General features: G+C 44.9%; 1 protein-coding gene across 1 annotated transcript; it reads left to right on the top strand.

Annotated features, from left to right (window-relative positions):
* The first annotated feature begins 1,252 nt into the window (after positions 1-1,252).
* FBXO5 (F-box protein 5) lies at positions 1,253-23,164 on the top strand. Its single transcript, XM_033939141.1, has 4 exons — positions 1,253-1,515; positions 10,928-11,648; positions 19,189-19,273; positions 22,527-23,164. The coding sequence occupies exons 2-4, from the start codon at positions 10,966-10,968 to the stop codon at positions 22,761-22,763; spliced, it is 1,005 nt and encodes a 334-aa protein (XP_033795032.1). The 5' UTR covers positions 1,253-1,515; positions 10,928-10,965; the 3' UTR covers positions 22,764-23,164.
* Positions 23,165-27,828: the final 4,664 nt, after the last annotated feature.

The raw sequence follows: 27,828 nt of genomic DNA, 5'->3' as shown, positions 1-27,828 counted from the left end.
GCCTTTAATCACCTTACTTGTCTTTCCGGTTTCCAGATTATTTATAAATATGTTAAATAGCACTCTGCTATTTACCATCCTCCATTGAGAAAAATGACCATATAACTCTACCTTCCATACCATTGTATCTAGAAATTTAAAGGCATATGTCAGCTTGATTGATTCAAAAATCTTAACACCTTTGACCCAGGCTTCAGTAGGGACATAAGTGTTAGGCCTACTTTCTCTTATTATAATGACATTATCATACCCTTCTCTGCATTTTTCTTTGCATTCACTATACACTGTATCTTTCTCCCTAAATTGGTTCTCTATAAAGCACTACCACTTTCATGTTACTAATGAATGTTATTTTAGTATGACAATGGGTTTAAATGTGAGCACTTGAAAGAACCATAGGAATTTAATACCTCCTATATCTCTGCTAGGCTGTTTTTTGTGGGGGGTTTTTTTGCCACATTTTCTTTCCTCCTAATTTTTCTATTTTGAGATAAAGGTGTATGCAAATTCCTGTGTGAAAAGCAAGCGAAATCTTCTAGCTCTACTAACCCTGCGGTATAGGAAAAATAGGGAGTTCTCAGCTGCTATTGGTAAGCTTTGGCGCAAGGCTGGAGAAAATGTGGCGGGATGTCTTAACAGTGGCTCTGCTCAAGATTTAAAAAAAGAGGAAGGGTGATCGGAATAACGCGCGTTTAAAGGTTTAAATTACAAAGAATATTTTAGAAAGGAGAAATGACTGTAGCGACCGACACTAAGCAAGTTTGGAGTAGAGCATGGTGGAGGGGGGCACCTCCGTTATTGCGATTACTCATGCTGAATTGCCCTTCCCCCGGTCAATATTATGACATTTATCAGGTTTGCCACCTTCCTCAAATTGTACCCATAGTCGCAAAGTCCTATTGACCTTAGCAAAAAAAAAAAAAATAATTAAAAAAAACCCCCATGGAGCTCCCTTTTAGCCTTGTGTGCTTGAAAAACGCAACATCTGGTCTTTCAACTCGCTTGTTCAGAACTACCCAAAATATACTACTGCTATATTTACCGACTGTAGAAATAAAATTACACCTCGCTTGTGGCTTGCACCGAGCTTCCCCTCTAGCGCGCTGCGCACCCCTCCCCCTTCCAGTTGCGCCAGGCACGGAGCGGCGGCTGTAGACGTAGGTAGTGGCACGCTGGCCGCTGATTGGTTGATATTTTTCTCTTGGTGACTTCAGGCCGGCAGCTGGTTCAGGATTGGCTGGAAGAAATTTGGATACGAAATTCAAAGTGTTTTAAAAAGCCCTCAGCTGGCGCCCTTTGCTTGAGTCAGTCTTGTAAAAAAATGGTTGTCTGTGGATAACTGTGGCTATTATGTGCTGTAATATTCATCGACCTGAAAAGGAAGAGCGAAACAAGGGGAAGTTTTTAACGAAAGGCGGTGTGGGAAGCATAGTAGTTCACAAAGAAAAAATATAAGTCAATGTTTCAATCCGAGGAGTTGCCGGGAAACTTTACCAGTGCTGCTGCTTGAAGAAAGTAAGTGCTCTGTAGTCTAAAAGGGAAATCGTGATATGATTGGGAAACCAGACTTAAATTTGTCTACTATAATCAAGTAGATTAGTGAGGGAGGGGGGGGGAGGGAAGAAAGTACCTGCATGATAAGAGAGAGATTGCAGAGATGGCACTTTTTGCAAGTTCCAGAGGGATTCGTAATCCAGTAATGTGGCAGGGGCTTTGTGCCCCCCCCCCCCCCCGCCTCATCCCAAAACGAGTAACTTTAACTTACATCGGTGTCCTTTAACCCGTTTTTTGGAAACTTTAACACCTTGACCCCGGGTTTTAAGGACCCGCCAAAAGTAGCCATGATGTGTGTAAGGAACCCTTCTATCCGTGCCCCCAAACTATAGTAGCTGCTGAAATCCCCGCGTCTCGGATATAGGAAAAGAATGGCTAGATCGGGAGCTGGAAAATGGCTTTGGGAGGGAGCTGTGGTTCTTCATCCTCTTAGGCGAGAGGGAGTCGGTTTACTTCACGGTTTATTTTTCTCTTTCTGCTGCGGTATAAGGCGAATGTCCTGAGAAGGTTTTCTTCACTTTCCGGGTGCTGCTTGGCGGGAGCTTATAGGGCGCCTTATTCAGTCTGCCTAAATGAGGGGAACAGTCTGTGAGCGTATGGCCTGCACAAATGGCGGGGGCGGCAATGTAAAGATAGCCAGCTATCCAGCCGAGTTTGTAGTTATAATCTTTGAGAGTAGGTCATAGGAGGTGGGTAGTGAAAGAGCATGGTGTTTTGGAAATGTACAAACTCGGATATTCCGAGTTTAAACCGAAAATCATGGAACTGAAATGATTTAACATTTGTGTATATAATACATCTGAATGATAACTATATATTTGTTTGTGACTACACCACAGCACTGTTAATTCTTTTATGTTTATTCTTTTATGGGTATATGTTTTAAGTTATCCCGATATGCCTGTTAAAAAGTGAACTCTAATCGCCCAAAAGGATGTGAAAAAGTGAGGCTAGTTTATAACGCAATCTATGCTGCTTTTCATGTCTAATGCTTTTATTTTTAAGTGGTTGCTAAATTAATACATTTTTATATTCTTAGTAGTCATGAATTATATTGCATGTATGTTCGACTACTAACATGCTTCCTATCCTAAAGTACTTTTATCTAGGTTTGAGCACTAAGAGGTTTAATAGTTTGGGATCTGACACAGAAGGGTGGATTCAGAAAGCTACCATGGGATGTTACTAGCTGAGCAATGCAAAGAGGAGTTGAGCATGCATATTATTTCAAGCAGAAGACATGGTACTAAGTGCAGTGAAATAGGCCGTTATAATACTGAGGGGAAAAAATGGAGGGCTTCTAATGTGCAGGTACAGTGAAAAACTTGACCAGAGCAGCATAGCCCAAACTGAACGCTGGACCTACCATATACTGTATAGTTGAATATAACCAAGAAAAAAATGAGAGTCTCAGTTTATATTTGGGTCAGCACTCACCTGTCTGCCTCCCTCCTGGACATGTTGTAGGCCTCCACCAGGTCTGCTAGTAAGACCTGGTGGGCCGGGACAGGAAGAATCCCTCCTGTCCCAGCCGATTCTTAACAACTCTCACCTCCCTTCTATTTCCTCAATTTGGTAAAAAGCGTACTTTTTAAAATACCTGGTGGACCAGCAGTGAACTGGGGCAGGAGCGCTCATCCTGCGCTCCTGCCCCATATACAGCCATTATCTGAATGGCTGCCGTGAGGTCCTGCGAGCTAGCCTGCTTTGTTTTTCTTCTGGGGCTCAGGGTCTTTTTCCCCTGGGAGCCGGCTCACCACCTCAGTGGCTTCTGTGGGCGCCCTGATTAAGAACCCTCAGGGTATCAGGGCGCTGACTGCGTGTATACCCAGCCCTGCCGCATACCAAGGTCCCAGGGGAGGGGGTGGTGGTGGTTGGAGGTAAATCTGTCCAGCTTGCATGGTCTGGAGGAGGCAACAATAAAAAAAACCCTATGGGAGAATTGGAATGGGTCGGAATGGGTCAGAAAATCACAATTTGAGGGTTCCTATACAATTTTGAGGGTTCCTACAGTTAGTTCAGGTCTCCCACCTCCAAAGCCCCTATTTCTGTGCTTTTGTACTCTTAAAAAAAAGTCTCCAAGGGCTGTTTTTGGCACAATTTTACTGGTGGTGGCTTATCGAGGCTTTTGAAAAAAAAAAAAGCTGGAAGTCTATCTGCCTAACCCCTGTGTGGCCCCCCTCCCCTGGATTTTGCTCCCTATCACTTGGGCTGAACTTCCCGGGGAGTGAGGACGCGGTCGAATTTGTATCAAGTTACTGACGGAAGAGCATCCGTGTACCTCATGCCATACCGCATGCCATAACGCACGTGAGGGAGGGGCGGGAGCCTCATCCTTGTTCTCCAGAGCTGTGAGCTGCTATAGGTACGAGAAATGGTTAGAAAATATTGTTTAAGACCTTTTTCATGTGTTAATCCAAAGTGGAGATGCGTGGTGTCTGGAGACCCTGTGAGTGCCCATCCGGAGGACATGCAGGCATCATTTACTTCCCCTGCACCAGGCTTCTCTCTAGAATTCATAAATCTTATGAGGTGAGCCTTTCTAACACATCAAGGACAGGGCATGCAGCCTTTGACCCAGGGAGTGTCTTCTCCAGTGTCTGCTTCTTGTGGAAGCAAGCCAGCCCCTGACTCCAGTGTCCTTTCGGATATCAACGGGGTATGCCTGCGTGTCGGACTTCATGCCTATTTATCCCAGGATTCTGATTCAATCCTGGATGACTCTGGTTCCTTTTTTGGCCCTACAGACATGAGGCCTCCCTGGCTCTTAACCAAAGGGATGATCTTTGTGTTTGCCATCATTTCGGGTCTTTGTCTGTTCATCTCTATTTCTGATGTGGTGTCAGAGTTGAAATTTGGAACACAGCCTTCCACTTCCAAATGCATAGTCACGTGTGGCATGAACGACCCAATCTCCTTTCCAGCTCATCTGGATATTACTGCCCTGGTCAAGGAACAGTGGGAGATCCCAGAGTGGTTATTGTGGGTTGCTAAGGCAGTGGCTAAACTTTATCCCATGGCGCCTGAGTTCAGCAGCTCTTTACCCAGTCGAAGGTAGATTTGGCAGTTGTTCAGTTCACTAAGTGTACTGCTCTCCCAAGTGAAGGCGGTATTATGCTGAAGGTTGAACAGGACCACAGGGTGGGCATGGTGCTTAAACAATTTGAGGCCCTGGGGATCAGGGCTGTCACTTCTTGCTGCGAGGGCCTACCACACCAAGCTGCGCTGGACCCTTTCGAGACTGATGACGCCTGCCCTCATAAGGAAAGATATGTATTATATGGCAGATGCTTTCTACAACCTTATCAGAGTCATGAGCAAGGTGTCTGCTTATGCAGTTTTGGCTCGCAGGATGCTTGATCCAGCAATGGATGGGCGACTCTTGAGTCCACGGCTACCTTGAGCAGACTGCCCTTTAAGGGGCAGATGATTGTTGGTAAGGACCTTGATCTTATGGCCAGTGTGGTGGATCTCCACCCCAAATCCCTGCTGGAAAACAGGCCTCTCCGGCCACCTCGTGGGAGTGGTGGTACTTTTCATCCCTCCCGCTGCTCTCGACAGTACTACCAGAGTTTATTTGCACAGAGGTCTGTTCAAGATTACTGGCAGCTTTTTAGTAATTCCAGGCGCCAGCAGTCTACTGGGTCCTACCTCAACCCCTCTAAAAAAGACTCAGTGACACAGGCTGCTGGCCCTGCTCCCATATATTGGGTGGTGGTTGTTGGCATTTCTGGAAGAATGGGAGAAAATCTTCTCGGACCAATGGAAATCATCCAAGAGGGTCACAAGATTGTTTTATCACCCTTCCATGGATCTGTTCCTCGATTCTCCTGCCAGACAGCTGGAGAAGATGATCAGGGACTGAGCCACTCTCCAGAGGCTTTTAGATATTCAGACCATAGAACCTGACTCAGGCTCAGGTAGATACTCAGATACTTCATCGTGCCAAAGAAAGTCACAGAGGACTGGAGACCCATTTTAGATCTTGAGGCAGTGAATGCATTTGAGGGTCCCACGTTTCCACATGGAGACAGCCCAATCGGTCATTGTGGCTGTGACTCCAGGAGAGTTTCTAGCCTCTGGACATCACAGAAGCAAATCTGCATGTTCCCAATTTCTGGACCACAGAAAATATCTGCAGTTCCACATGGAGAATGACACGGTGATTGTTACCCGCGGCTAGTCACAGGTAACCCGCCAGAACGGGGGAAACAATTAACTGGTTTCTGCAGGTTGTCCCATAGAGAATGACCTTGGCCCTGCCTTAAAGGATCTGCTGAGTTGCTCCCTTCCTTCTCCTCCAGATCAGCAACTTCCCTTGATCGTGGGTGCAACAGCAGCCCCCTCCCCCTCACGAGTCCAGCAGCCACCCTCCCTCCCTATTGCGAGTGGAACAGTCCTCTACCTTTGCACCCAATGTGTTTGCTGCTGGGGATTCAATTTATAAATAGGCCTGAAGCCGACATGAGGGCTTCCCTCTGCTGTCAGAGTTGACGTCGGAGGGGAGCCTTTCTGGTAAGGCGGGGATCCCATTTATCTCAACCTTCCTCCTTCCAGCTTGGCTGCTCCTTATCTTCAATGGCACTTGTTTGCTAAGACAGTGTGCAGTGGCTCTTGCACGTTGTCTCGGCAAACAATTGCCGCTGAAGACAAGAAGGAGTAGCCAAACTGGAAGGAGGATGGTTGAGGTAATGGATCCACGGCTGACCAGAAAGGCTCCCCTCTGATGTCGGCTCTTACAATAGAGGGGGGGCATGTCCAGCTTGACGGCCATGAAGAGAACAAGTAAGGGAGAGAGGCGATAATGTGGGAGAAAGGGGGTAAGGAGTGCATTGGGACAAAGGCTGGAAGGAGGGACAGAGAAGGAAGAGAGGGGGACACATGAACTTGGGACACGAGGGAATATAAATGGAGTTGGTCATGTGTGTAAGTGAGGGAAAGAGATGGTGCACATGTGGAAAGGAAGAAAGGAAAATTGTTGGGAATAGAGAGGAGTGAGGTGCATATACATGAGGAAGAGAAGGATGAGAGAGAGAAATGTTGGATATGGTGGTGGAGAGGGACAGATTGAAAGGGATGCAAGGGGGAGAAATGTTGGATATTGTGATGGAGGGAGAGATGTGGCATAGTGCTGGAAAGGGATGATAAGGAAAAATGTTGAGCATGAGGCTGGTGGGCAATGGTGAAAAATGTTACACATGATCAAGGGGATGATAGAGGGAGAAATGTTGGATGTGGCAGTAGAGGGAGTAGGAGAGATGCACCTTGGATATCTCTCTTCCCCCACTCCTGTACATAGGGGGAGGGGATTATAGAATAGCGAGATGAAGGCAGAGAGATGGCCACAGGGGAAATACTAGAAAGGGACGTATAGGAGATATAGAGAAGGGAGATGCTGAACATTAGGGCTTGTGCGGATGGGATTACAGTCTGCGGGGATGGGACAGGGACTAAGCTTGCGGAGATGGATTAATTCCTCCTCCCCCCATGTCATTCTCTAGTTACATGTACTTCAACAGCATTTCCAGTTTACGGCTCTCTTGTTTGGTCTGGTAACAGCCTCCCTCATGTAAACCAAAGTTTTGGCGGTGGTAGTTGTAGCTCACCTTCAGCGCATGAGGATTCAGGTTCATCCCTATCTAGATGACCTGTTAATCAGGGCCCCATCCAGACAGGCATGTGAACTGGCAATGTGTCAAGTAGTGGACCAGCTCCAGCGTTTGGACTGGATTGTCAACTTCAGGAAGAGCCATCTGGAACCCACCCAACGACTGGAGTACCTGGGCATTCTCTTTGACACGGCTTTCAGCTGCATGTTAATTCCCAAGCAAACGGAAGCTCCAGACCCAGATCTGGTCTTCTTGGAAATGCAATTTCCAACTGCTTGGCATTACCTTCAGCTGCTGGGCTTCATGGCAGCCATGCTGCAGTTGTTCCCTAGGCCAGAGCCCACATGTGACATCTACAGGACTCTCTTCTGTCCTGGTGGTCTCCTCAGAAACATCTTCTTCAGCTGCAGCTGGACTGGAACTGTGAGATTCAGCTTCCGCTGGTAGCCTCAGGATGTACCCTTGTGAAGGGCTTGCCTTTTCGTATCTCAGAATGGATAATTCTAAAGACCAATGCCAGCCTCAGCAGGAATCGCTCAGTGGACTCCCCCTAATAAGTGATCCATAAATCATCTGAAGCTCAGAGCCATTCATCTAGCTCTGCATGCTTCAGAAAGTTTCCTAGAGGTAAAAGCTGTAAGAGTGTTCTCTGACAATGCCAAAGCAGTAGCATATGTGAACAGGCAGGGGGGCCACAAGGTGTGCCCCTTTCTGGAAGCTCTTTTGGTGAGTGGAAGTTCTCCTTCAGGTTTTTACAGCAGCTCATGTGGCCGGAGTGGAAAATGATCAGGCCAACTTTCTAAGTTGACAGTTCCTGGACCCGGAGGAATGGTCACTCTCGCACAGGGCATTCGATCTGATTGTGCAGCACTGGGGCAGACAAGTAATGGACTTGATGTGAAGGCCAGATGATTCAGTTGAAAAGTGGAACCGGGAAGCTTGAGATTGGATGCATTGGTCCAACCCTTACCACCGGTCGGTCTCCTTTACATCTTACCTCCTTGGCCCATAGTGAGCAGGGTCATCTGCCGAATTGTATCTTAGCCCTGTTATCCCAGTGGCTCTAGATTGATCACACCAGCTTTGGTATGCAGACCTGGTAGGTCTTCAGCAGGACAAAGGTTGCTGGCTGCCTCTTCATTGCAGCCTTCTCAGTCAGGGGCCAGTCCCCATGGATAATCCACAACTGTTTGGTCTTACAGCATAGCTCTTGAGTGCTCAAAGCTAGTTTGTAAGGGATATTCCGACATGCTTCAGGCAAAGAAGCCCTCTACCCTAAGGGCTTATGCGAAGCTCTGATGGACTTTTCAGCAGTGGTGTGCTAATGACCAGGTGGAACTGCGTCGGGCACCCATTTCAGTCATTCTGGCTTTCCTTCAGGCTGGGCTGGAGAAAGGCCTAGCTTCTCTTAAGGTGCAGGTGGCTGGTCTCTCTTGCTTCCTGACTTACAATTGCAGGTCCTCTCAGACAGCTCATTCTGATGTAACCAGATTCCGCCAGTGAGTTCTTTGTTTAAGGCCTTCTCTGTGATGTCCCTTTCCAACCTGTAACCTTAACATTGTTCTGAAAGGTCTCTCTAAGGCTGAGCCCCTCAAGGTGGCATCCCTTTTGGACCTCGCAGTAACACACTGTTTCTGGTGGTGATTGTTTTAGTGTGACTAATCTCGGAGCTGCAGGCACTTTCCTGCAGAGAACCTTTCCTCAATCAAAGATGAGGGTGTCTCCATGCTGTGCCCTCCTTTCTTCCAAAGGTGATGTTGGATTTTCACATCAACTAGGAAGCTTATCTACCTGCCTTTCAGTCCACAGGGTCTGACAAACAAGATAGTTTTGAAGAAACTGGACATCTTCAGAGCTTTGCTCCAGTACTTGGAAAGGACAAATGACTTTCACTTTTCTGACCACCTCTTTGTGCTTACCAGCCACTCCTGACTTGGCAGGCCAAAGTCTGAAGTCTCCATTGCTAGATAGATTCAAATGGCGATCTCTTCAGTGTATATTGCCTGTGGGAAATCAACCACCAGTCTCTCGCAAAGCACACTCGACCAGGAGCCTTGTCTCTTCTTGGATGAAGTCTCTGGCAATCCCTTCTGCAGAGGTCTATTGGGACAGCTACTTGGTCTACTCTCCATACCTTTTCCAAATTTTACATAGTGGCTTGGAGAATGCTGCTTATGGGTCTTTGGTCTTGCGGGCAGGCTCTTCTGCCCTTTCCTAGATGTCAGCCACTGCTTTGGTATGTCGCCACACGTAAGGAATCCGGAGTAGATGAAATTGAATGAAAAATTAGGTTCTTACCTGGATATTCTTCTTTCAGGTAATCAACTATGGATTCCATATGGTCTATCTTCTGTTTCCTGTATCGCCTGTGATCTGCCTTGGATATTTCTGTGTTCCAGGCCTGCAGTTTTTCTCCTGTGGCTAAAAGCTGAGAAACCCAGTATGTATAAGTGTATTCCTCAGCCTCTGGTTCCCTTAATGTTAGTGTCAGTTGCGTACAGCAGGTTGTTTCTCTGTGGTTGTTTCAAATGTTATGGTTTTTTTCTAACCCTTGTTTATAAAAGTTACAGAGCAGACCAGAATCGCTTGTTTGTGGGGCATTTCCCCATTCCCCTTCTCTTGTCTTTTTTGTTCCAGTGGAGCTTGATTGCTTTGGGACTAAACTGAGGTGTGAACTGGGGCTCCGCCTCTATAGGGGAGGTGCTCAAAGCAGTAAGTATTCTCTCTGCAAGTCAGTTCATGGGAAGGGATAAATCGCACACATATGGAATCCATAGTAGATTAACTGAAAGATTATTATCCAGGTAAGAACCTAATCTTTCATTTAAATGGCAGACTGCCCCAGCACATACCAGGATGCACCTGGGGCTGGGCACTGCCGTTTTTCAAGATGGCAGTGCTGAAGGCAGAAATTATGACCTGAGGGAGGGTTGAAGGGCACTAGGCCTGCCAATGTAAAACATGGGAAGGATGACTGCCCCAAACACAGGATATTTATATAAAAACTAAATTCATATTTTAAATGTTGGGAAAGACAAAGGATAGGGGATGTGGGTCATTAGATACCAGGGATGTGTGTTAAGTTGGGAGTGATTGGTCAGAGTATGGGTTGTGTTAGGAAGCCCATGCAGACTGAATCAATCTTAAGTGTTACCTTTCCTATCAGTGCCTGCTTCCCCGCTGCCGATGCAGCAACAGGGCCAGGCGAGGGCGAGTGCAGCGACTACACAACGGCCACCCAGAAGTCTTCTCCCCAACGTCAATTCTGACGTCAGAAAGGAAGTTCCGGGCCAGCCAATCATTGCTTGGCTGGCCCAGAGCTTCCTCTCCGACATCAGAACTGACATCGGGGAGAAGGCTTCTGGCCAGCCATTGTGAAGTTGCTGCATTCGCCTCGCCTGGCCCTGTTGCTGCATCGGCGGGGAAGCAGGGAAAGAGCCCAGGCTATGCGATCGCCTGTCCCATTGTCTCCACGCAAAGCTTTGGGACACTCTGAAAACGGGACATTTCAGCGTCCCAAAGCTGTGCGTGGGGACAACGGGACAGGGGATCTAAAAACGGGACGTATGGTCACATTAGGCATATCCAGACTCTGCCTTTATTGTATGCACACTTATTTCAAGCATATTCATTGTGGATATCCTTAAAACCTAACTGCTGGGTTTGTCCCAAGGACTGGTTTGAGAACCACTGGTCAAGTGTTGTAATAGTTATTTCTGCTGGTTTTGATGTAACTATTTAATTTTTCTTTTTTTTCTATTCAGGGGCATATATGTAAAACAGAATTCTTTGTGCTGCCAAAATGAAGTCTCACTTTGAATGTAAACAGGCCAGTTCCAGTTTATCGATGTCAAAACATGAATTAGCAAAAATGCAATTGAAAGACCACTGTACCCCAAAGTATGAGGATGAGTTGTGCAAAGGCTGCTTGAAAGGACAGCAGATACCATCCCCACACAGTAATTTGCAAATTACAAACATAGGAAATGTGCACTGTAAAACTGAAGATGGATCCACACATAATAAGGAAAATGACAATATGTCGCCAAGACTTACTGCCTGGGACCGTGAGGTACAGAACTTGCAAGACAGTGAACTCCAGGAAGACAGTGGATACTTCTCTCCCATGCTAAACCGACAATCTGTCTATGAATCTGAACAGCATGGTGACCTAATAATTTGTGAATCACCAATAGGGTTTTCATTAGAAAGCCAAGATCTATTGCAAATAGAAAAAAAGTCTCTACAACCTGTTCTCTGTTTTGAAGAAGTTGTTTGTTCTACTTTGAAGAAGAGTGCCAAGAGAAATTCAAAAGTGTGTCGAAATATAGTAGACACAGTAAAAAAAACCTTTCCACTTCACAATCTAATTGGCAGACGAATGGGTCTGGACAGACTAGATATTCTAGGTGAACTTTTCCAAAGATCGTTCAGACACCTCTTGGCAAAAATTTTAAGACATTTTGGTGACAAAGACTTGATCAAGTGAGTGTAAATCCATTTACAGTTAAGAAGATTCTGACTTTTTTTTTTTCTTAGTACTGTAGGCATATCTAAATGTTTTTTTGGTTCATGCAATCTTTTCTAAACTGTTAGACACTACTCGGAGAACAAAAATGGGGTAGCTGATGTGTTATAGAGAAGATATTGAAAGGATCCTGTTCTAGCCTTTATATAGGGGAGGTGGTGCCATGACTCCAATGCTGAACTATGGGAGTACTGTATTTCTGAAACTTTGTTTAGAGAAATAGTCTCAAATATTTGAGATTTATCTCAAGGTCACACAGTGAGTTCTACATAATCTGGAAAGCCATCTGCTTTAATTTACTATGTATTTTGAAGATCAGTAATTTAAGTCCTTAGTTTGTGAAAGGGCCTAGACTTTTAGGCAAGTCAAAATGTATATAGCGTATTTTTGCACTATAAGACGCACCTGACCATAAGACGCACCCTAAATTTAGAGGAGGAAAAAAACATTCTGAACCAAATTGTGTACTAATATATACCAGGCTCTGCACCCTGTCCCCCCTCCCTTCTACATCATTTTGCTAACTGAAATCTGTTTAAAATACACATGAAGTTGGACCTTACAAAGGCTACTAAGAACATAAGAATTGCCGCTGCTGGGTCAGACCAGTGGTCTGTCGTGCCCAGCAGTCCGCTCACACGGTGCTCTAAAATGAGTCCAGCCTCACCTATGTACGTCCCAGTTTAGCAGAAACTTGTCCAGCTTAGTCTTGAAACCCTGGAGGGTGTTTTTCCCCTACAACACGCTCCAGAAGAGCGTTCCAGTTCTCCACCACTCTCTGGGTGAAGAACTTCCTTACGTTTGTACAGAATCTATCCCCTTTCAACTTTAGAGAGCGCCCTCTCGTTCTCCCTACCTCGGAGAGTGTGAACAGTCTGTCTTTATCTACTAAGTCTATTTAGTAAAAATAGACAAAAGAGCTTGTTTTACTGGAATATTTGACGGAGTGCTAAGCTTCTCTGGGTAGAGAGAGGGGAAGGAGCAAGGCAGGGGCTGCTACCGACTTAGCCATTAGCTATAGAGGCTGAAAGAGGGAAGGAAGGAGCTGCGGGAGCCCACGTCGGAACTGAGCCAGCACCAATCACAAACCAGTCGTGGTTTCCTCCAATCTGGATCCTCCCTCCAAAACCGGTCCTGAGTCAGGCATTGTCTTCTCCAGATCTGAGCGCTGCCTCTCTTCCTCCCTGATGAGCAGATTGTGGGGTGCTGTGGGCCAGTCCCGGCTACTTCCTGATTGTGCACCACTTCCTGATTGTGGTAGTCATTGGATGGCTGCCACCGCATTGTCTGGACCAGTGGCACGCTTGTGCGTCACTGGCCCTGACATAATGAGGCAGCCATCCAGCAACCACCACAATTTAAAGGTACCACTGGGGTGGGGGCGATATTTGCTCCATAAGACGCTCCCTTATTTCCAACCACACTTTTTTTTAGGGGGAGGTGCGTCTTATGGAGCAAAAAATATGGTACATTTTTTGTTTTTAAAATTGTAATAGCTGTTCTGGTGCAATGTATCTAGGAGTCCTGACTATAGGTAATATCCCACAAATCTTGAGTTGTGCTTCAGAAGGATGAAATTTACATTTTTCAACTCTGCCTTCTTCTCCAGTGACTGTAGTGGCATCTTCAGTTTTTTCTTTAGCAATTGAGTTGAGAATGGTGTTCGATCTGCTCTGATCATTTTTTCTTATTTTTTGGGTTTTTATATGAATCGGGAGGTTTTGAGATGCTCAAGAGGTTCCCAGTGACCCTAGGACACATCTGCCTGGGAGGATGATGCAGACTCTAGGAAATAAGTCTGCAGTTAGCAGGGAAACCCTCGGGGTACCTGTCTAGCTAACCTGCAATAGTGCTTGTGGAGTTAGTGATCTGTTCCCTTAGAGGCTAGCTGGCAACCTAATTTAACAGATGCTTGAGTGCAAGCTGTTTGCCCCTGTGGCAGTCCAGGTGGGCTTTGGTGGGTGCCAGCTGTATTTTCCCTCCCCCTTGTCATGTTGATCTGTGGGTGTTGAGGTCTGTCCAACTGGCATCCCGAAGATCGCAGCAGTGTCTTCTCCAATTCCAGCATCTGTGATAGCTGAAGCAGGCTAACAGCACAGACTGTAAGTAAGGCTATTGTAGCCTATGGGAAAATCCGAGGGATGGCTGAAATTGCATGCTTTAAGTATTTCTGGAGCTGGATAGGTCCCCCACCTCCAAAAACCTCTCGCCAGAATTTTTTGACCAGAATTTTGGTTTTCCTGAGATGTTTTTGGTGTGATCATGCTGGCATGGCGGCCATCTTGGATTTCCTAGTTTTTGTTTAAAAGCCTCCATCGTCTTTAAAACCTTTTCATTTTACAAAAAAAAAAAAAAAAATCACATGGGATGGGACCCATGTCATGCCAGATTGTGCAGGATGGTTGGCTGAGAAGCATCTGAGTGCAGCGAGGCACATGAGGGAGGGGTGGGAACCTTAGACTTAGCTTATCCTGATACCTTCAGGGCTGGGGATCACAGATAGGCTCCTTTTGTCTGGGAAAATACCTCCTCCAGAACCTTTGGATAGCAATTGGGTGAAGTGTAGGTGAATGCACAAAACGGGGCCCAAGAGGAGACCATGGGAAACCCTGAAGGGGTCCTCAGGGGTAAAACCCTGATTAGAGGGCCTCAGGTTTGTAAGCTTAATGTGGAAGGCCTATTAAATTGTCAAGGTTCACAGGGTTCAGCAGAAGAAGTGCCGGTAGCTGCACAAGGGTTTTTGCCTGACATGCACACCCTTCAGAAGATGTTCCCGGGCAGGATCCAAAGTCCTAGTCAGATAAGGACTAGGAGTTTGAATCTATGTCTTTGCTGTCCCAGAGTGAATCTTCCCTTGTGGGAGATGTGGAGGCCCAGGCAGAGACAGTGAGTCTAGAGGGAGTAGTAGCACTTGACCAGGGGGAGGACCTGATGGTACGCAGTCTGTTTAGGTCAACAGCCTTGTTTGAGTTTATTACTGAGATGCAGCGAGAATTAAAACTGGATTCTCCACAAGGATCTGATACATAGGGCTCTGTTATGAGTGCTTCCCAGATTCTGACTTTTTCTCCCCCTCGCATCCTGATCTCACTTAATTACGGAGCATTGGGAGACACCCAGAGGACTCACTAAGGGTTGCTAAGACGATGACAAAGCTTTACCCTATGGCTCCTGAATTTCAGTTATGGTTAAATCTTATTATGAAACAGACCAAAGCAGCAACAACAATAGCAGGAAACAAGGTTTACAATAAGATCGAACCACCACAGAGGACTAGACTCTTATGTCCTCCACGGCCACTACCAACAATAACCTCCCCCTTCCCCCGCAGAAAGACACCCCCCTCCTCCTGACAAACAGAAAGTAATACATAGCACAGACTGAGTGTAGATGTCAAACAGGTATGGCAGAATACAATTGTCTATTCAGTAGGTGGCTTTTCTGATAGCACAGGTTACCAAACGTATTTATTTCTCTTGTGAAGGGGGAGTAATGTTAAAGAATGTACAGGACTGCAGTGTGGATATAGGCCTTGAGCACCAATTTGAAAACTTAGTCTTGGCAATTAGTAACATCAGCGGCCTCTTCCATGGCATGCACCTGTCATAAGAATCTATCAGATTCCTGTTGATTACGTCTACTCCCAGCTGGTAATGGGGAGAGGATGCCCCCATATGAATTATTAGAGTCTTGAGCAAGGTGCCCGTTTACTCTGTCTGCCTGCAGAATGCTTTGGATCCAGCAATGGGCAGAAGATTTCAGCTTTGAAAGCCACTCTTAAGCAGGCTCCCCTTTAAGGTCAGTGTGGCAGACATCGACCTAAAACTTCCAAACAGCAAACCTCATGCCCCTAGAGCAGCAGTCTCAAACTCGTAAGCGGCCCTCCAGGTGCTATTTTGCGGCCCGCGGTCTGAACCCGATGATAGTGCTCCCTTGCTGCAGTTGGTTGTTCCGTCCAAAGCCGTGGCCACTCCTCACGCGATCCGCACCTTCGTCGGAAGCCTCTCTGAGATCACGAGGAGCCGCCACCTATGGCTTTGAACAGAACAACCGACTGCAGCAAGAGAGCTGGCCAGAAATGCTGCTGCTGCACAGGGAAGAGGAGGGAAGGGGAAAAGAAATGCTGCTGCTCCCAATTGGAGAGATGGAGAAGGAAGACAAAGGAGAGGAACAAGAGATGCCAAGTCCGAGGGAGGGAAAGGAAAGAAGGAAAGGAGATACCAGATCATGGAGGAGGAGGGAGATGCAAGGGCATGGGGGGAAAGGGAAGGAGACAGATGCCAAACCAGGGGGAAGGAAGGAAGGAGAGATGTCAAGACTTTGGAAATAGGGAGGAAAGGAGAGAGATAGGAAGGGAAGACATGGAAAAGTAGATTTTGAGAAGCAGAAAAATTGAATGTTAAGTTAATGCCAAATATGGATGCAAGGCAAAAAGTGCTGTTAATGCCAAATATGGATGCAAGGCAAAAAGTGCTTTTAACTGTTTCCAGGGCCTTCTTATCCACTGTTTTTCTCTCCTTCACTGTCTGCCCTGCATCCATTTTTTATATTAACTTAACATTCAATTTTTCTGCTTTCTTCTCAAAATCTACTTTTTCATGTCTTGCCTTCCCTTCCTGTCTCTCTCTCCTTCCCTCCCAATTTCCATGGTCTGACATCTCTCCTTTCCCCCTCCCCAGTAGTCCAACATCTCTATCCTTCCTTTCTTCCCCCTTCCCAGTCTGGCATTTCTCTCCTCTCCTTCCCATAATCTGGCCTCTCACTCTACTACTACCAGTACTATTATTATTTCTATAGCACTACCTGACTCCCCTCCTTCCATTCCATGGTCTGGTATCTCTCCCTTTCTTTAGTCATCACCCCCCCCCCAGTATAACATTTCTCTCTCCCTTCCTCCTTCCAACCGCATGCAGTCCATCTCCCATCCCTTCCTTCTTTCTGCCCCCCCAGTCCAACATTTCTCCTTCCTTTCCACCAGTCCTACATTTCTTTCTCTCTTCCTTCTGCAAGCTTCTCCAGTCCTCCTTCCCTCCCCTAACCAATGTCTCTCTGGCACCTCCTCTCCCTCTGGTCTGGATTTGTCTCCTTAGTTTCCCTTCCCTCCCCCATGCCCTGGCATCTCTCCTCTCCTTGCAACTCCCCTTACCCCCTCCATTATCTTTCATCTCCTCTCCTTCCTTTCTCTCCCTTCCTTCCTTTCCCATGATCTGGCATCTGTCTCCTTCCCTCCCCCCATGCCCTACCATCTATCCCTCCCCCTCCATGGTCTGTTATCTCCTTTCTCTCCCTCCCATGGACTTGGCATCTCTTGATCCTCCTCTCCCTTGTCTTCCTTCTGTGCCTCCCACCGGTGGGTGTTTAGCTTTTGGTCGGCTGGCTTGGCTTGGCTTGGCTTTATATACAGAGTCATCATTCTTGCTGCAGTTTTTCCGCTCAAAGCCACGGGAAGCAGCTCCTCGCACAATCCTCAGCTGCGTTGGAAGCGTTCTCTCTGAAGTCACAACGTCGGAGAGAAGGCTTCCGACGCAGGTGCAGTTTGGGTGAGGAGCCACCGCCTGTGGCTTTGAATGGAAAAACTGCAGCAAGGGAGTCGGCCAGAAACTAAACACTCACTGGAGGGAGGCACAGAAGTGAGAGACCTACAACCTCGTAAGGGCCGCAGTGACAGCCATATCGAGCCGCATGTTGCGCAGGGCTGGTATAGAGTGTCGCAGATTTTTGTATGCTTTAATAAATCCAGCATCACGAGCATCTATTCGTAGTTTTCCTTTTTGGTTTCTTCCTTACATCACTACTGCGGATTGGTTGGCTGTTTTTGTTTTTTGACTTTGCATATGATGCAACACCACAGAAACAGTAAAGCATGTTGCCTAATACTGTGCAAAATATAAAGGTAGCAGATGTAAATTTCGAAAAAAACGACAACTATCACCACTTTACAAATTAACTAGTAGATATTAAACAAAAATGGAAAATACCATTTTATTGGACTAATCCATTTTTTTTTTAAGTTCAAGAAGTTTAATTTAAAGTTTTTCAGTTACAGAACATCTATTTTCTGTTTGCTTTCCTTTACCTTCCTTACCTTCCTTCTTCTTTTCTAGTTATTATTCATAATGCAAATTTTCCCAGAGGACTAATCCATTTTTGAGTTAGCTTTCAGAGGCCAAAACCTCATTCTTCAGGTCAATACAGCTATAATACAGCCAACAAAAAAAAAACAACAAACTTTCCTACCTTTTGTGGTTTCTGCTTAATTATCCTCTTCACTCTTTCCATCTCTCTCTGTCTCTGTGTCTTCATCCCAAGGCAAGCATATCCCTTTATTTTCCCTCCATTTGTAGATTTAGCTTCATTCCTCTGCCTAATGGCAGTCCTGCAGGAAGTCCAGGAGGGTGTCGGGTGGTCACTGGGGGATGACACGAATATAGGATGAGACCCCCATTTTTGGGCCATTTTTTTGGCCCAAAAATCTCATCCTATATTTAGAGTATATACGGTATCTAATCTATCTTCTCTCCAGGCCATCCCTTCTCTGCCTGCCCTGTAGTAAGGCATTGGTTTTTTCCTCTCTCACCCCCGAGATCCGGCACCATCCATCCTCCCGAGGCTTGATAACTCCCCTCCCTCCCTTGCTTGTTCTTTTTGTCACACACCCACACCCACAGTCGGCAGCACAGCCTTCACAACTTGCTCTTGCAGGTGTTGGACCTTCCTTTCTGCCAGGTCCTGCCTATTTCCACAAAGGCAGGATCCAGCAGAGAGGAAGGCCCGACGCCAGCCCTCGGAGCGCCCCCTTATAGGCCTGCACTGAATCAGTGACTCCAGTTTTTTCCAAGTATGAATTGATTCAAATCAATTCAGCTGAAGTGAATTGATTTTGAATTGGGTGGCTCTAGTGGGTAACGTGCAGCCTGCCATTGAACTTTGTGGCCCATGAGACTATAGGAAGTATACTCAGAAAACAACCCATACAAATGTCATTAACAAGTTATCACTGGTACTGTAGGACAAGAATTGTTTGATGCTGTTAGCAACTATTTGGAAAGAGGAGTACATGGAAGCAACATTTTAACAACTTGTTGATTCAGTTATCTCATTGAGGGGCTCTTTTACTAAGACGTTCTAATCAGGGGTAGGGAACTCCAGTCCTCAAGAGCCGTATTCCAGTTCTCATGCATATTCATTGGGGAAATCCTGAAAACCCAACTGTAATACGGCTCTTGAGGCCCGGAGTTCCCTACCCCTGTTCTAATCAGTTAGCGTGCCTTAGTAAAAGGACTCCTGAGTTTTTTGTTGGCAATGTATTATATGGTGTATTTGTTAATCTCCTGTGTGCAGCCTGCCAGTAATAGTATTGACGTTCATGCAGCCCTCTGTATAAATGTTACCCGCTCCTGATTTAGATGTAGAAGTGCTTCAGAAGAAGCTCTACCAAGTTGAAGTCCAGCTAAAAGAGGAGTAAAAACTTATGCAATTGGCTTCTTTTTAAAACAGTGTCGCAAGAGTAAGCAAAACATGGAAGAAGATCATAGAAAAAGACAGATGGGCTTTCCAGATGTACAGCACTGCATTGAGATCTGTAAGTGTGTTTTGTTTTTTGTTTTTTTATTTTGTTCTGACCAAGGGGTTGATGGCAAAAAGCCTCATAGAGCCAATTCTACTGCAAAATAAAGATCTGCTGTATTTAAAATTGTGGCAGGAATCCACAGTTCATTGTGAATGGTCACCTTTCCCATCTGTCAAACAGTGGAGATGTCCAGAGACACTGGCATGATCGATTTAATTGAATAACTCTGCTTTATTGATTCAATGACTTGACACGCATGTGTTTCGGTCAACAAGGCCTGCCTCAGGAGTCCTGTAGAATCTTACACTAGGTAATGTCCACTTGCTCTGAGCAACAGCCACCTGCCTTTTTTATATTTTGATGCTCCCATTTATGACATTGTGCTCTGCATTACCTAGTGTAAGATTCTACAGGACTCCTGAGGCAGGCCTTGTTGACCGAAACATATGTGTGTCAAGTCATTGAATCAAAGCAGCGTTATTGAACTAAATCGAGCATGCCAGTGTCTTTGGACATCTCCACTGTTTGCTTGATATTGACTTGGAGTGGGGGGGGGGTGTTTACTCTCCTGTTTTGTTTCTGTACTTTGCCTGTCGGTGCCTGAGTGGTGATTAGCTCAGGCACTAACAGAAAGGATGACACTAAGAAAAAATGTTCTCAACAGCCTCTCTTGAACCTCCTCCCCACCAAATTGGTTTTTTTTTTTTTTTTTAATTCCTTTGGGCATCTCTCCTGATTCATTTAAGTCATGGTCCTGAGAAATCAGGGAGTGAGGTCGGAGGGAAAAGGCATCACTAGATATTGGGGAATTTTTCCGTTTTTATAAGTTGGGAGGAGGGATGCTATAGGGATTTTTATTTTAAATTTGGTAGAGCAGAGGAGAACGAGATGAGGCTGATCTAAACTGTTAAAACTATACACTGCCTCAGACCTGGTGGTAGGTTTCTGGCATTGTGTGTCTGTGATAGACAGCATACAACCCTGAATTGCTGTAGGATAGCTAATACTCTATCGTACATTTTAAAATGTTTTGTTCTGATGTTTAAAATATCTGATATCCCACCATTACAAAAAGTCAAATTGGCTTACAATAAAATATAAAATGCTAAATTAATAAGGAATGCCAAATATTAGGAAAGAGAGAAAAAATAATTCATTACAAGGCCAAATATTCCAAGCTATTTGCAAATAAAAACAGAATTCAAAACTATGCATTTAGTCCCAGACAGCCAAACCAGTCTGTCAGATAATGTTACTAAGACGTGTTAACATTTAAATGTGATTTGAAAAAAAATAAGCTTCAAGTAATGCTTTAAATTTTAGGCTAAAGCAATTGAGACCATAAATATGGAGGTAAGCTTTTCCAAAGCATAGGTGCTTAGAAAAAGTATGCAGCTGTTCGAGTAGATTCATAGTGAGCACATTGGTTCTTCTCTCTTCTTAATCTACAGTATGTGAATCCATTTTAACACAACTGTCTAGACCAGTGGTCTCAAACTCGCAGCCCAGGGGCCACACGGGGCTCGCCAAGTACTATTTTGAGGTCCCTCTGTATGTTTATCATAATCACAAAAGTAAAATAAAACAGTTTCTTGATCATATGTCTCTTTTAGCTTAAATTACAATATTATTAAGATTTAGCCAAAAGGAAAGATTTATAAAACTATAAAGAGTTTTACCTCATGCAAAATTGTCATTTCTTTAATAAGACATTAACTATTTTTTTTCTGAGGCCCTCCAAGTACCTACAAATCCAAAATGTGGCCCTGCAAAGGGTTTGCGTTTGAGACCACTGGTCTAGACGGAGTATATGGAATAGTGATATTAGCCAAATAAAAAGGTACCCCAAAATGAAAACCCTTAAGTTAGACAATAGAGTAATTGAACAACAGAGTTATCTTCATCAACAGAGTTGTGTGTGTTTTTTGCAAAGTTTTCATTAATATTAAACTAGCTGTCATTAATATTAAACAATTTTAGAGGTACTTTTTGAGGATAAATTAAGTCATGCCTATTGAGTGACTTTATTAAAATGGGCACTTGGAGATAAGCAAGTACCTTCTAATTTATAAAAATACCAATGTGGATGCAGAAGAGTATATACATGTAGGCACGACCACTTAATATTTGGGTGAGTCCTGGAGCTGGTCTTAATTGTCGATTCTCAACATTCACTGATCAAGTTTCAGACTTAAATCAAGTGGGTTTTTTTTTCTCTTTGAAGTCTTTAAGAGCTGTAAGACGTCTGTTTAATAATAAGAACTTTCATACTTTGATTCATGCGTTCTTTACTTCAAAGAGTGATTACTACAATGTTATCTATGCTGGTATCTCTTCTGTTGATCTTCGACCTCAAAACATTTGCAAAATACTGCAATTAAGTTCTTAGGACATAAGTAAATTTGATCACGTCACACTCTTGCAATATCACTGGTTACCGATTTTCATATCATTCGATTTAAAATGTTAACACATAACTGGGTTCAAGCATATGAAAGGCTTTATCTGAACTCCTTAACTATTCCATATGTTCCTTCACGAGTGCTTAGGTCCTTACAAGACAATAGATTAGTTCTGCAATCACCCAAAAGAACAAATTGGAAATGTACCAGATGTAAAGGTTTTTTTTTAATCTTGCGCCAAGTTCTTGGAACAGAGTTCCTAATAATATTAATCTTGATACAGAATTTCAAAGCTTTTCAAGACACCATTAAAGACTTACTTTTTCCAATATGCCTTTGGGTCTGTTATTCCTCAAAATGAGCATATTTATTAAGATAACAGTTTATTGGGTTGGGGGGGTTCCTCTTGTATGATTGCATAGGTCTTTCCCCTTTATGTCATGGAGGTTCTTTCTAACCTCTATTTGAATATGTTTTAATTGTTAGCCACAGAGAATGGTTGTAAGCTTCTGCGGGATATCAAATTTTAATAAACATTAAACTATAGAATGCTGAATTCACTCAAACACCATGTATGTGCATGTCCACATTCATGATGTGTAATTGTAAACATATGCAAGTACTTTAATACTAGTCTGGTGTCTGGGTTTTTTTTTTTTTTTTTTTGTAAGATCTATGTGCATAAGTCACTAAACCACCAGCATTTATGTGCATTTTTAGTTACAAAACTAGTCTGCTTTTTAACTTCTTCCAAAATGCATAGTTTTTGTGTGATCTTAATACCTTGAAGTTATTTAATATAGTATGTGTTCCTTTTCCTTTATATCTTTTCTTCCCCCCCCAAAAAAAAAATCACCACAAAGGACCTGGAAGCAAGACCATCCTGTGTTGCCATGAGAGAACATGTGCTCCGCCGAAAAAACTTGGCTTCCATTCAGAAAGCAGCCAGTCCAGTTCCAGGCTCATCCAAAAAGGCAACCAAGGCACCTAACCATCTAAAGGAAGAAATTGCACCTCGCAGTCGCCATGCGGAATTTACAGAGGCAAGGCTTGCTTTAATGTGTTGGTTCACAACTTATGTCAGCACATGCAGTAACTAGTGAAATGTCCTGATCAAAGGGGTGGTTCCCATGTAGGTATTTTTAATGATAAGACTGAGTTTGGAAGATGAACTAAATGCTGGACTGTTGGTATTGAGCATGCTTGTGCAACTGGACAGGTAGTCTTCACCAGGGAGTTAAAACCCTTACCAACTGCAAGAGTTGTAGAGGCCACTGTTTTCATGTTCTCCTCTCCCATTGCTCTGAGAAGAACTCCGCCCCCTCAGTCTTACTCCGTTACAAACGAGAGGAGTAGGGAGCCTGTCTGTTCTGCTTGAGTTTAGTAGTATTTTTTTTTAATTATCTGGTCGGAGGCTTTCAGTGTTGCAGAAGATCTGGGTCATCCTGGGGTATCTGACTGCAAGAAGATACAGACTCTCAGGGCTGAGGTCTAGTCCACAGGTACATGCCTCGCATGACTCCTGTGTGGCCAGTTTACATCAATAGTTCTCAGAGCTCAGGGTCTGTGTATTTAGGAGCAATCTCATCATTTGCAGTGGGCTTGAGTGGCTCATCCCAGGTTCTGTTCACATTGGCTTGAGCACAGACTGAGCAGTCTTTGTTTTGTTTTGTTTACACCATAGCACCAGTGTGGATAGGAGATGCCAAGGGGGTGACGAGGCTATAAAATAAACCCACCAGGATGTTTGGAAAAATCACCCAATTGGGTGGTTTTATTCAAGATTGTGGCCTGCTGCATTCTTCCCCACCCCCTATGACATCCTCTGGTTCAGTAGGGGTCTGAGGGTCCAGTTCCAAGTTGGGAACTGGATGGCAGTCTGAAGAAACAGTCAATCTGCTGGACTTCAGGCTTGTCTAAGACAGAAATCTTCTTTTCCCTCTGATAAGAGGTTTCCCTATGCAGTTCTAGCACAGAAGCATGTCATAGTGAGTAATGCTGCCTGATTTCCAATTTGAATCGATTCACCCAAAGTGAATCGATTCGTATTTTTTAAAAAATCGTCTTTGCCGATTTTGGTGCCCAACCCCTCCTCCCCATGCCTTCAGGTCTCCTAAGCAGGATGCGGCAGCGCTGCCTCTTGCTGGCCATCCGCTGCCACTCCTGCTTTAGGGGAGAGAGTCATTCAGAAAGTGCTGCAGTGTCCTCCGGTTTCCCTCTTGGCTCCCGCCATTACCTTCAGATACCAGTAATTACGGCAGCCTGGAGAGGATCGCTGGTGTTATAGTGATCCTTGCAGGGTTCCGTCATCCTCAGCAGCACGTTTTCTCTGCCGCGATCCTGCCCCTGACCTCGGAGGAGGGACTGGACCGGTGGCAGAGGAAACATGCTTCGTAGGCCGTGATAGCCTGCAAGGATCACTACAGCACCAGCGATTCTCTCCTCAGGCTGCTGTAATTACCGGTATCTGAAGGTATGAGTGGGAGGCCAGAGGGTAAGCTGGTGGGAGGAAGTTTGGATAAGCTGGAAATGGAGCATGAGGGGCATGGAACAGGGGAGGAGTTGGAAGGCAGGTTCACTCTTAACTGCTGACAACTAGTGCTGCCCGATTCAGGGCCTTCGGGAGGGCCCTGGTGTAGAAGTACATGAAGGAAGGGGGGTGTTAAAAGTAGACGTGCATATACCGGACAGGGGGGGGAGGTGGGAAGAAATAATGGGTCTAGAAACAGAGGAGATGATGAACAATGGGGGGGAGAGAAGTTGGATACAAGGGATAGTATGGAGGGGGAAATAGCGATATTGGATAGGAGGGTAGTTGGGCAGAGGAAAGGGAGAGCTGGTGGATGTTGGGGTGATGGGGAAGGAGGGAGAGATGCTGCATGAAAGGATTAGTCTAGAAAAGGAGCGATAGTAGATCTGGGGATGGTGGGGGTCCATTGCAGCTGCACAGATGGAGACCAAAAAAGTAAAGATGCCAGACCTCCAGGGGAGGGAAGGGGAAACGGAAGGGGAGGAGGACAGAGATGGAAGATGGATGGTTAGCACCCGAGAGATAAGAAAACAAACAAATGGTGCAGAAGACCCTGTCAAGCAAATTATCAGAGACCAACCAGAGCCCTGGGACCAACCTGATTTGAATAATGACCAGACAACAGAAGGTAGAAAATTAATTTAATTTCAGTTTTGTGATTACAATATGCCAGAGATGGTGTTAGACGACGAACGTGAGCTAGGATTTAACAAAGAGAGGAAAAGTCTTTTTTGTTTACACTTTCCCCTCTGTATTACATAGTAGATGACGGCAGAATTAAAGACCCAAATGGTCCATCCAGTCTGCCCAAACTGATTAAATTTTTAATTTTTTAATTTTTTTCTTCTTAGCTATTTCTGGGCAAGAATCCAAAGCTTTACCCAGTACTGTGCTTGTGTTCCAAATGCCGAGATCTCTGTTCAGATTTACTCCAGCCCATCTACACCCTCCCAGCCATTGTAGCCCTCCCCAGCCCATCCTCCACCAAACGGCCATATACAGACACAGACTGTGCAAGTCTGCCCAGTACTGGCCTTAGTTCAATATTTAATATTTTCCGATTCTAAATCCTCTGTGTTCATCCCACGCTTCTTTGAATTCAGTCAGTTTTACTCTCCACCACCTCTCTCAGAAACGCATTCCAGGCATCCACTACCCTCTCCGTAAAGTAGAATTTCCTAATATTGCCCCTGAATCTGCCACCCCTCAACCTCAAATTGTGTCCTCTGGTTTTACCATTTTCCTTTTTCTGGAAAAGATTTTGTTCTACGTTAATACCCTTCAAGTATTTGAACGTCTGAATCATATCTCCCCTGTCTCTCCTTTCCTCTAGGGTATACATATTCAGGGCTTCCAGTCTCTCCTCATACATCTTCTGGCGCAAGCCTATCATTTTCGTCGCCCTTCTCTGGACCGCCTCAAGTCGTTTTACGTCTTTCGCCAGATACGGTCTCCAAAACTGAACACAATACTCCAAGTGGGGCCTCACCAATGACCTGTACAGGGGCATCAACACCACCTTCCTTCTACTGACTATGCCTCTCTTTATACAGTCCAGCATCCTTCTGGCAGCAGCCACTGCCTTGTCACTGTTTTTTCGCCTTTAGATCTTCGGACACTATCACCCCAAGGTCCCTCTCCCCGTACGTGCATATCAGATTCTCTCCTCCCAGCATATACGGTTCCTTCCTATTATTAATCCCCAAATGCATTACTATGCATTTCTTTGCATTGAATTTTAGTTGCCAGGCATTAGACCATTCCTCTAACTTTTGCAGATCCTTTTTCATATTTTCCACTCCCTCTTCGGTGTCTACTCTGTTACAAATTTTGGTTATCTGCAAAAAGGCACACTTTTCCTTCTAACTCTTCAGCAATGTCACTCACAAACATATTGAACAGGATTGGCCCCAGCACCGAACCCTGAAGGACTCCACTACCCACCTTTCCTTCCTTCGAGCGACTTCCATTAACCACCACCCTCTGGGGTCTGTCTGATAGCTAGTTTCTGACCAGTTCACCACTTTGGGTCCTAACTTCAGCCCTTCAAGTTTGTTCAACAGCCTCCTATGAGGAACTGTATCAAAGGCTTTGCTGAAATCCAAGTAAATTACATCTAGCATATGTCCTCGATCCAGCTCTCTGGTCACCCAATCAAAAAATTCAATCAGGTTCGTTTGGCACGATTTACCTTTTGTAAAGCCATGTTGCCTCGGATCCTGTAACCCATTAGATTCAAGGAAGTACACTATCCTTTTTTTCAGCAACACTTCCATTATTTTTCCAACAACTGAAGTGAGGCTCACTGGCCTGTAGTTTCCTGATTCATCCCTGTGACCACTTTTTATGAATAGGACCACATCCGCTCTCCTCCAATCCCCAGGAATCACTCCCGTCTCCAGAGATTTGTTGAACAATGTCTTTATAGGACTCTCCAGATACCTCTCTGAGCTCCCTTAGTATCCTGGGATGGATCCCGTCTGGTCCCATTGCTTTGTCCACCTTCAGTTTTTCAAGGCGCAGAATCTACTCCATTTTCTCGTGTAACTTTGCCAGACAATCTCGGTCCTTCTTCAGGATTTTCTTCTGTGAACACAGAATAGAAGTATTTGTTTAGCACATTGCTTTCTCCTCATCACTCCACATATTGGTACTCCCAGCATCTTTTAGCCTAGCAATTCCATTTTTCATCTTCCTCCTTTCACTAATATATTCTGGAAAATTTTTATCTCCCTTTTTTACATTTTTAGACATTTGTTCTTCTGCCTGTGCTTTCGCCAGACGATCTCTCTTGGCTTCTTTCGTTTCACCCTGTAGTCCTTTCTGCTCTCCTCTTCTTGGTTTTTTATATTTTCACGAACGCCCAACTCTTTCGCCTTTATTTTCTCAGCCACTAGGTTGGAGAACCATATTGGCTTCCTTTTTCTCTTGTTTTTTATTGATTTTCTTCACATAAAGATCCGTAGCCATTTTTATCGCTCCTTTCAGCTTAGACCATTGTCTTTCCACTTCTCTTATGTCCTCCCATCCTAACAGCTCTTTCTTCAGGTGTTCTCCATTGCATTAAAGTCCGTACGTTTTGAAATTTAGGGACTTTAAGTATCGTGCGGTCGCTCTCCACTTTAGCCGTTATATCAAACCAAACCATTTGATCAGTACTTCCCAGGTGAGCACCCACTCGAACATTAGAGATACTCTCTCCATTTGTGAGGACCAGATCCAATATCACTTTTTTCCTTGTGGGTTCCGTCACCATTTTTCTGAGCAAGAGCCTCTTGAAAGGCATCCACAATCTCCCTACTTCTTTCTGATTCCGCAGACGGTAACATTCCAGTCTGCATCCGGCAGGTTGAAATCTCCCAACAGCAGAACCCTCCTCTTTCCTTCCAAACTTTTGGATATCCACAATCGGATCCTTATCAATTTGCTGCGATTTGAGTCGGTAGGTCTGTAGACTACACCCACGTAGATAGATAGTTCCATCTTTTCTTTTCAGAGCAATCCATATCGCTTCTTCCTCTCCCCATGGTCCCTTTGCATTTCAGTCGCTTGGATATTGATCTTTACATAGAGAGCTACTCTCCACCTTTTTGACCATCTCTTTCCTTCCTAAAAAGATTATATTTCTGGTATGT

The sequence above is a fragment of the Geotrypetes seraphini genome, chromosome 3, assembly GCF_902459505.1.
Source record: "Geotrypetes seraphini chromosome 3, aGeoSer1.1, whole genome shotgun sequence".
In the NCBI taxonomy this organism is placed as follows: domain Eukaryota; kingdom Metazoa; phylum Chordata; class Amphibia; order Gymnophiona; family Dermophiidae; genus Geotrypetes; species Geotrypetes seraphini.
Note: the sequence above shows the minus strand (reverse complement) of the source record. Positions and strands in the feature narration are given on the sequence as shown.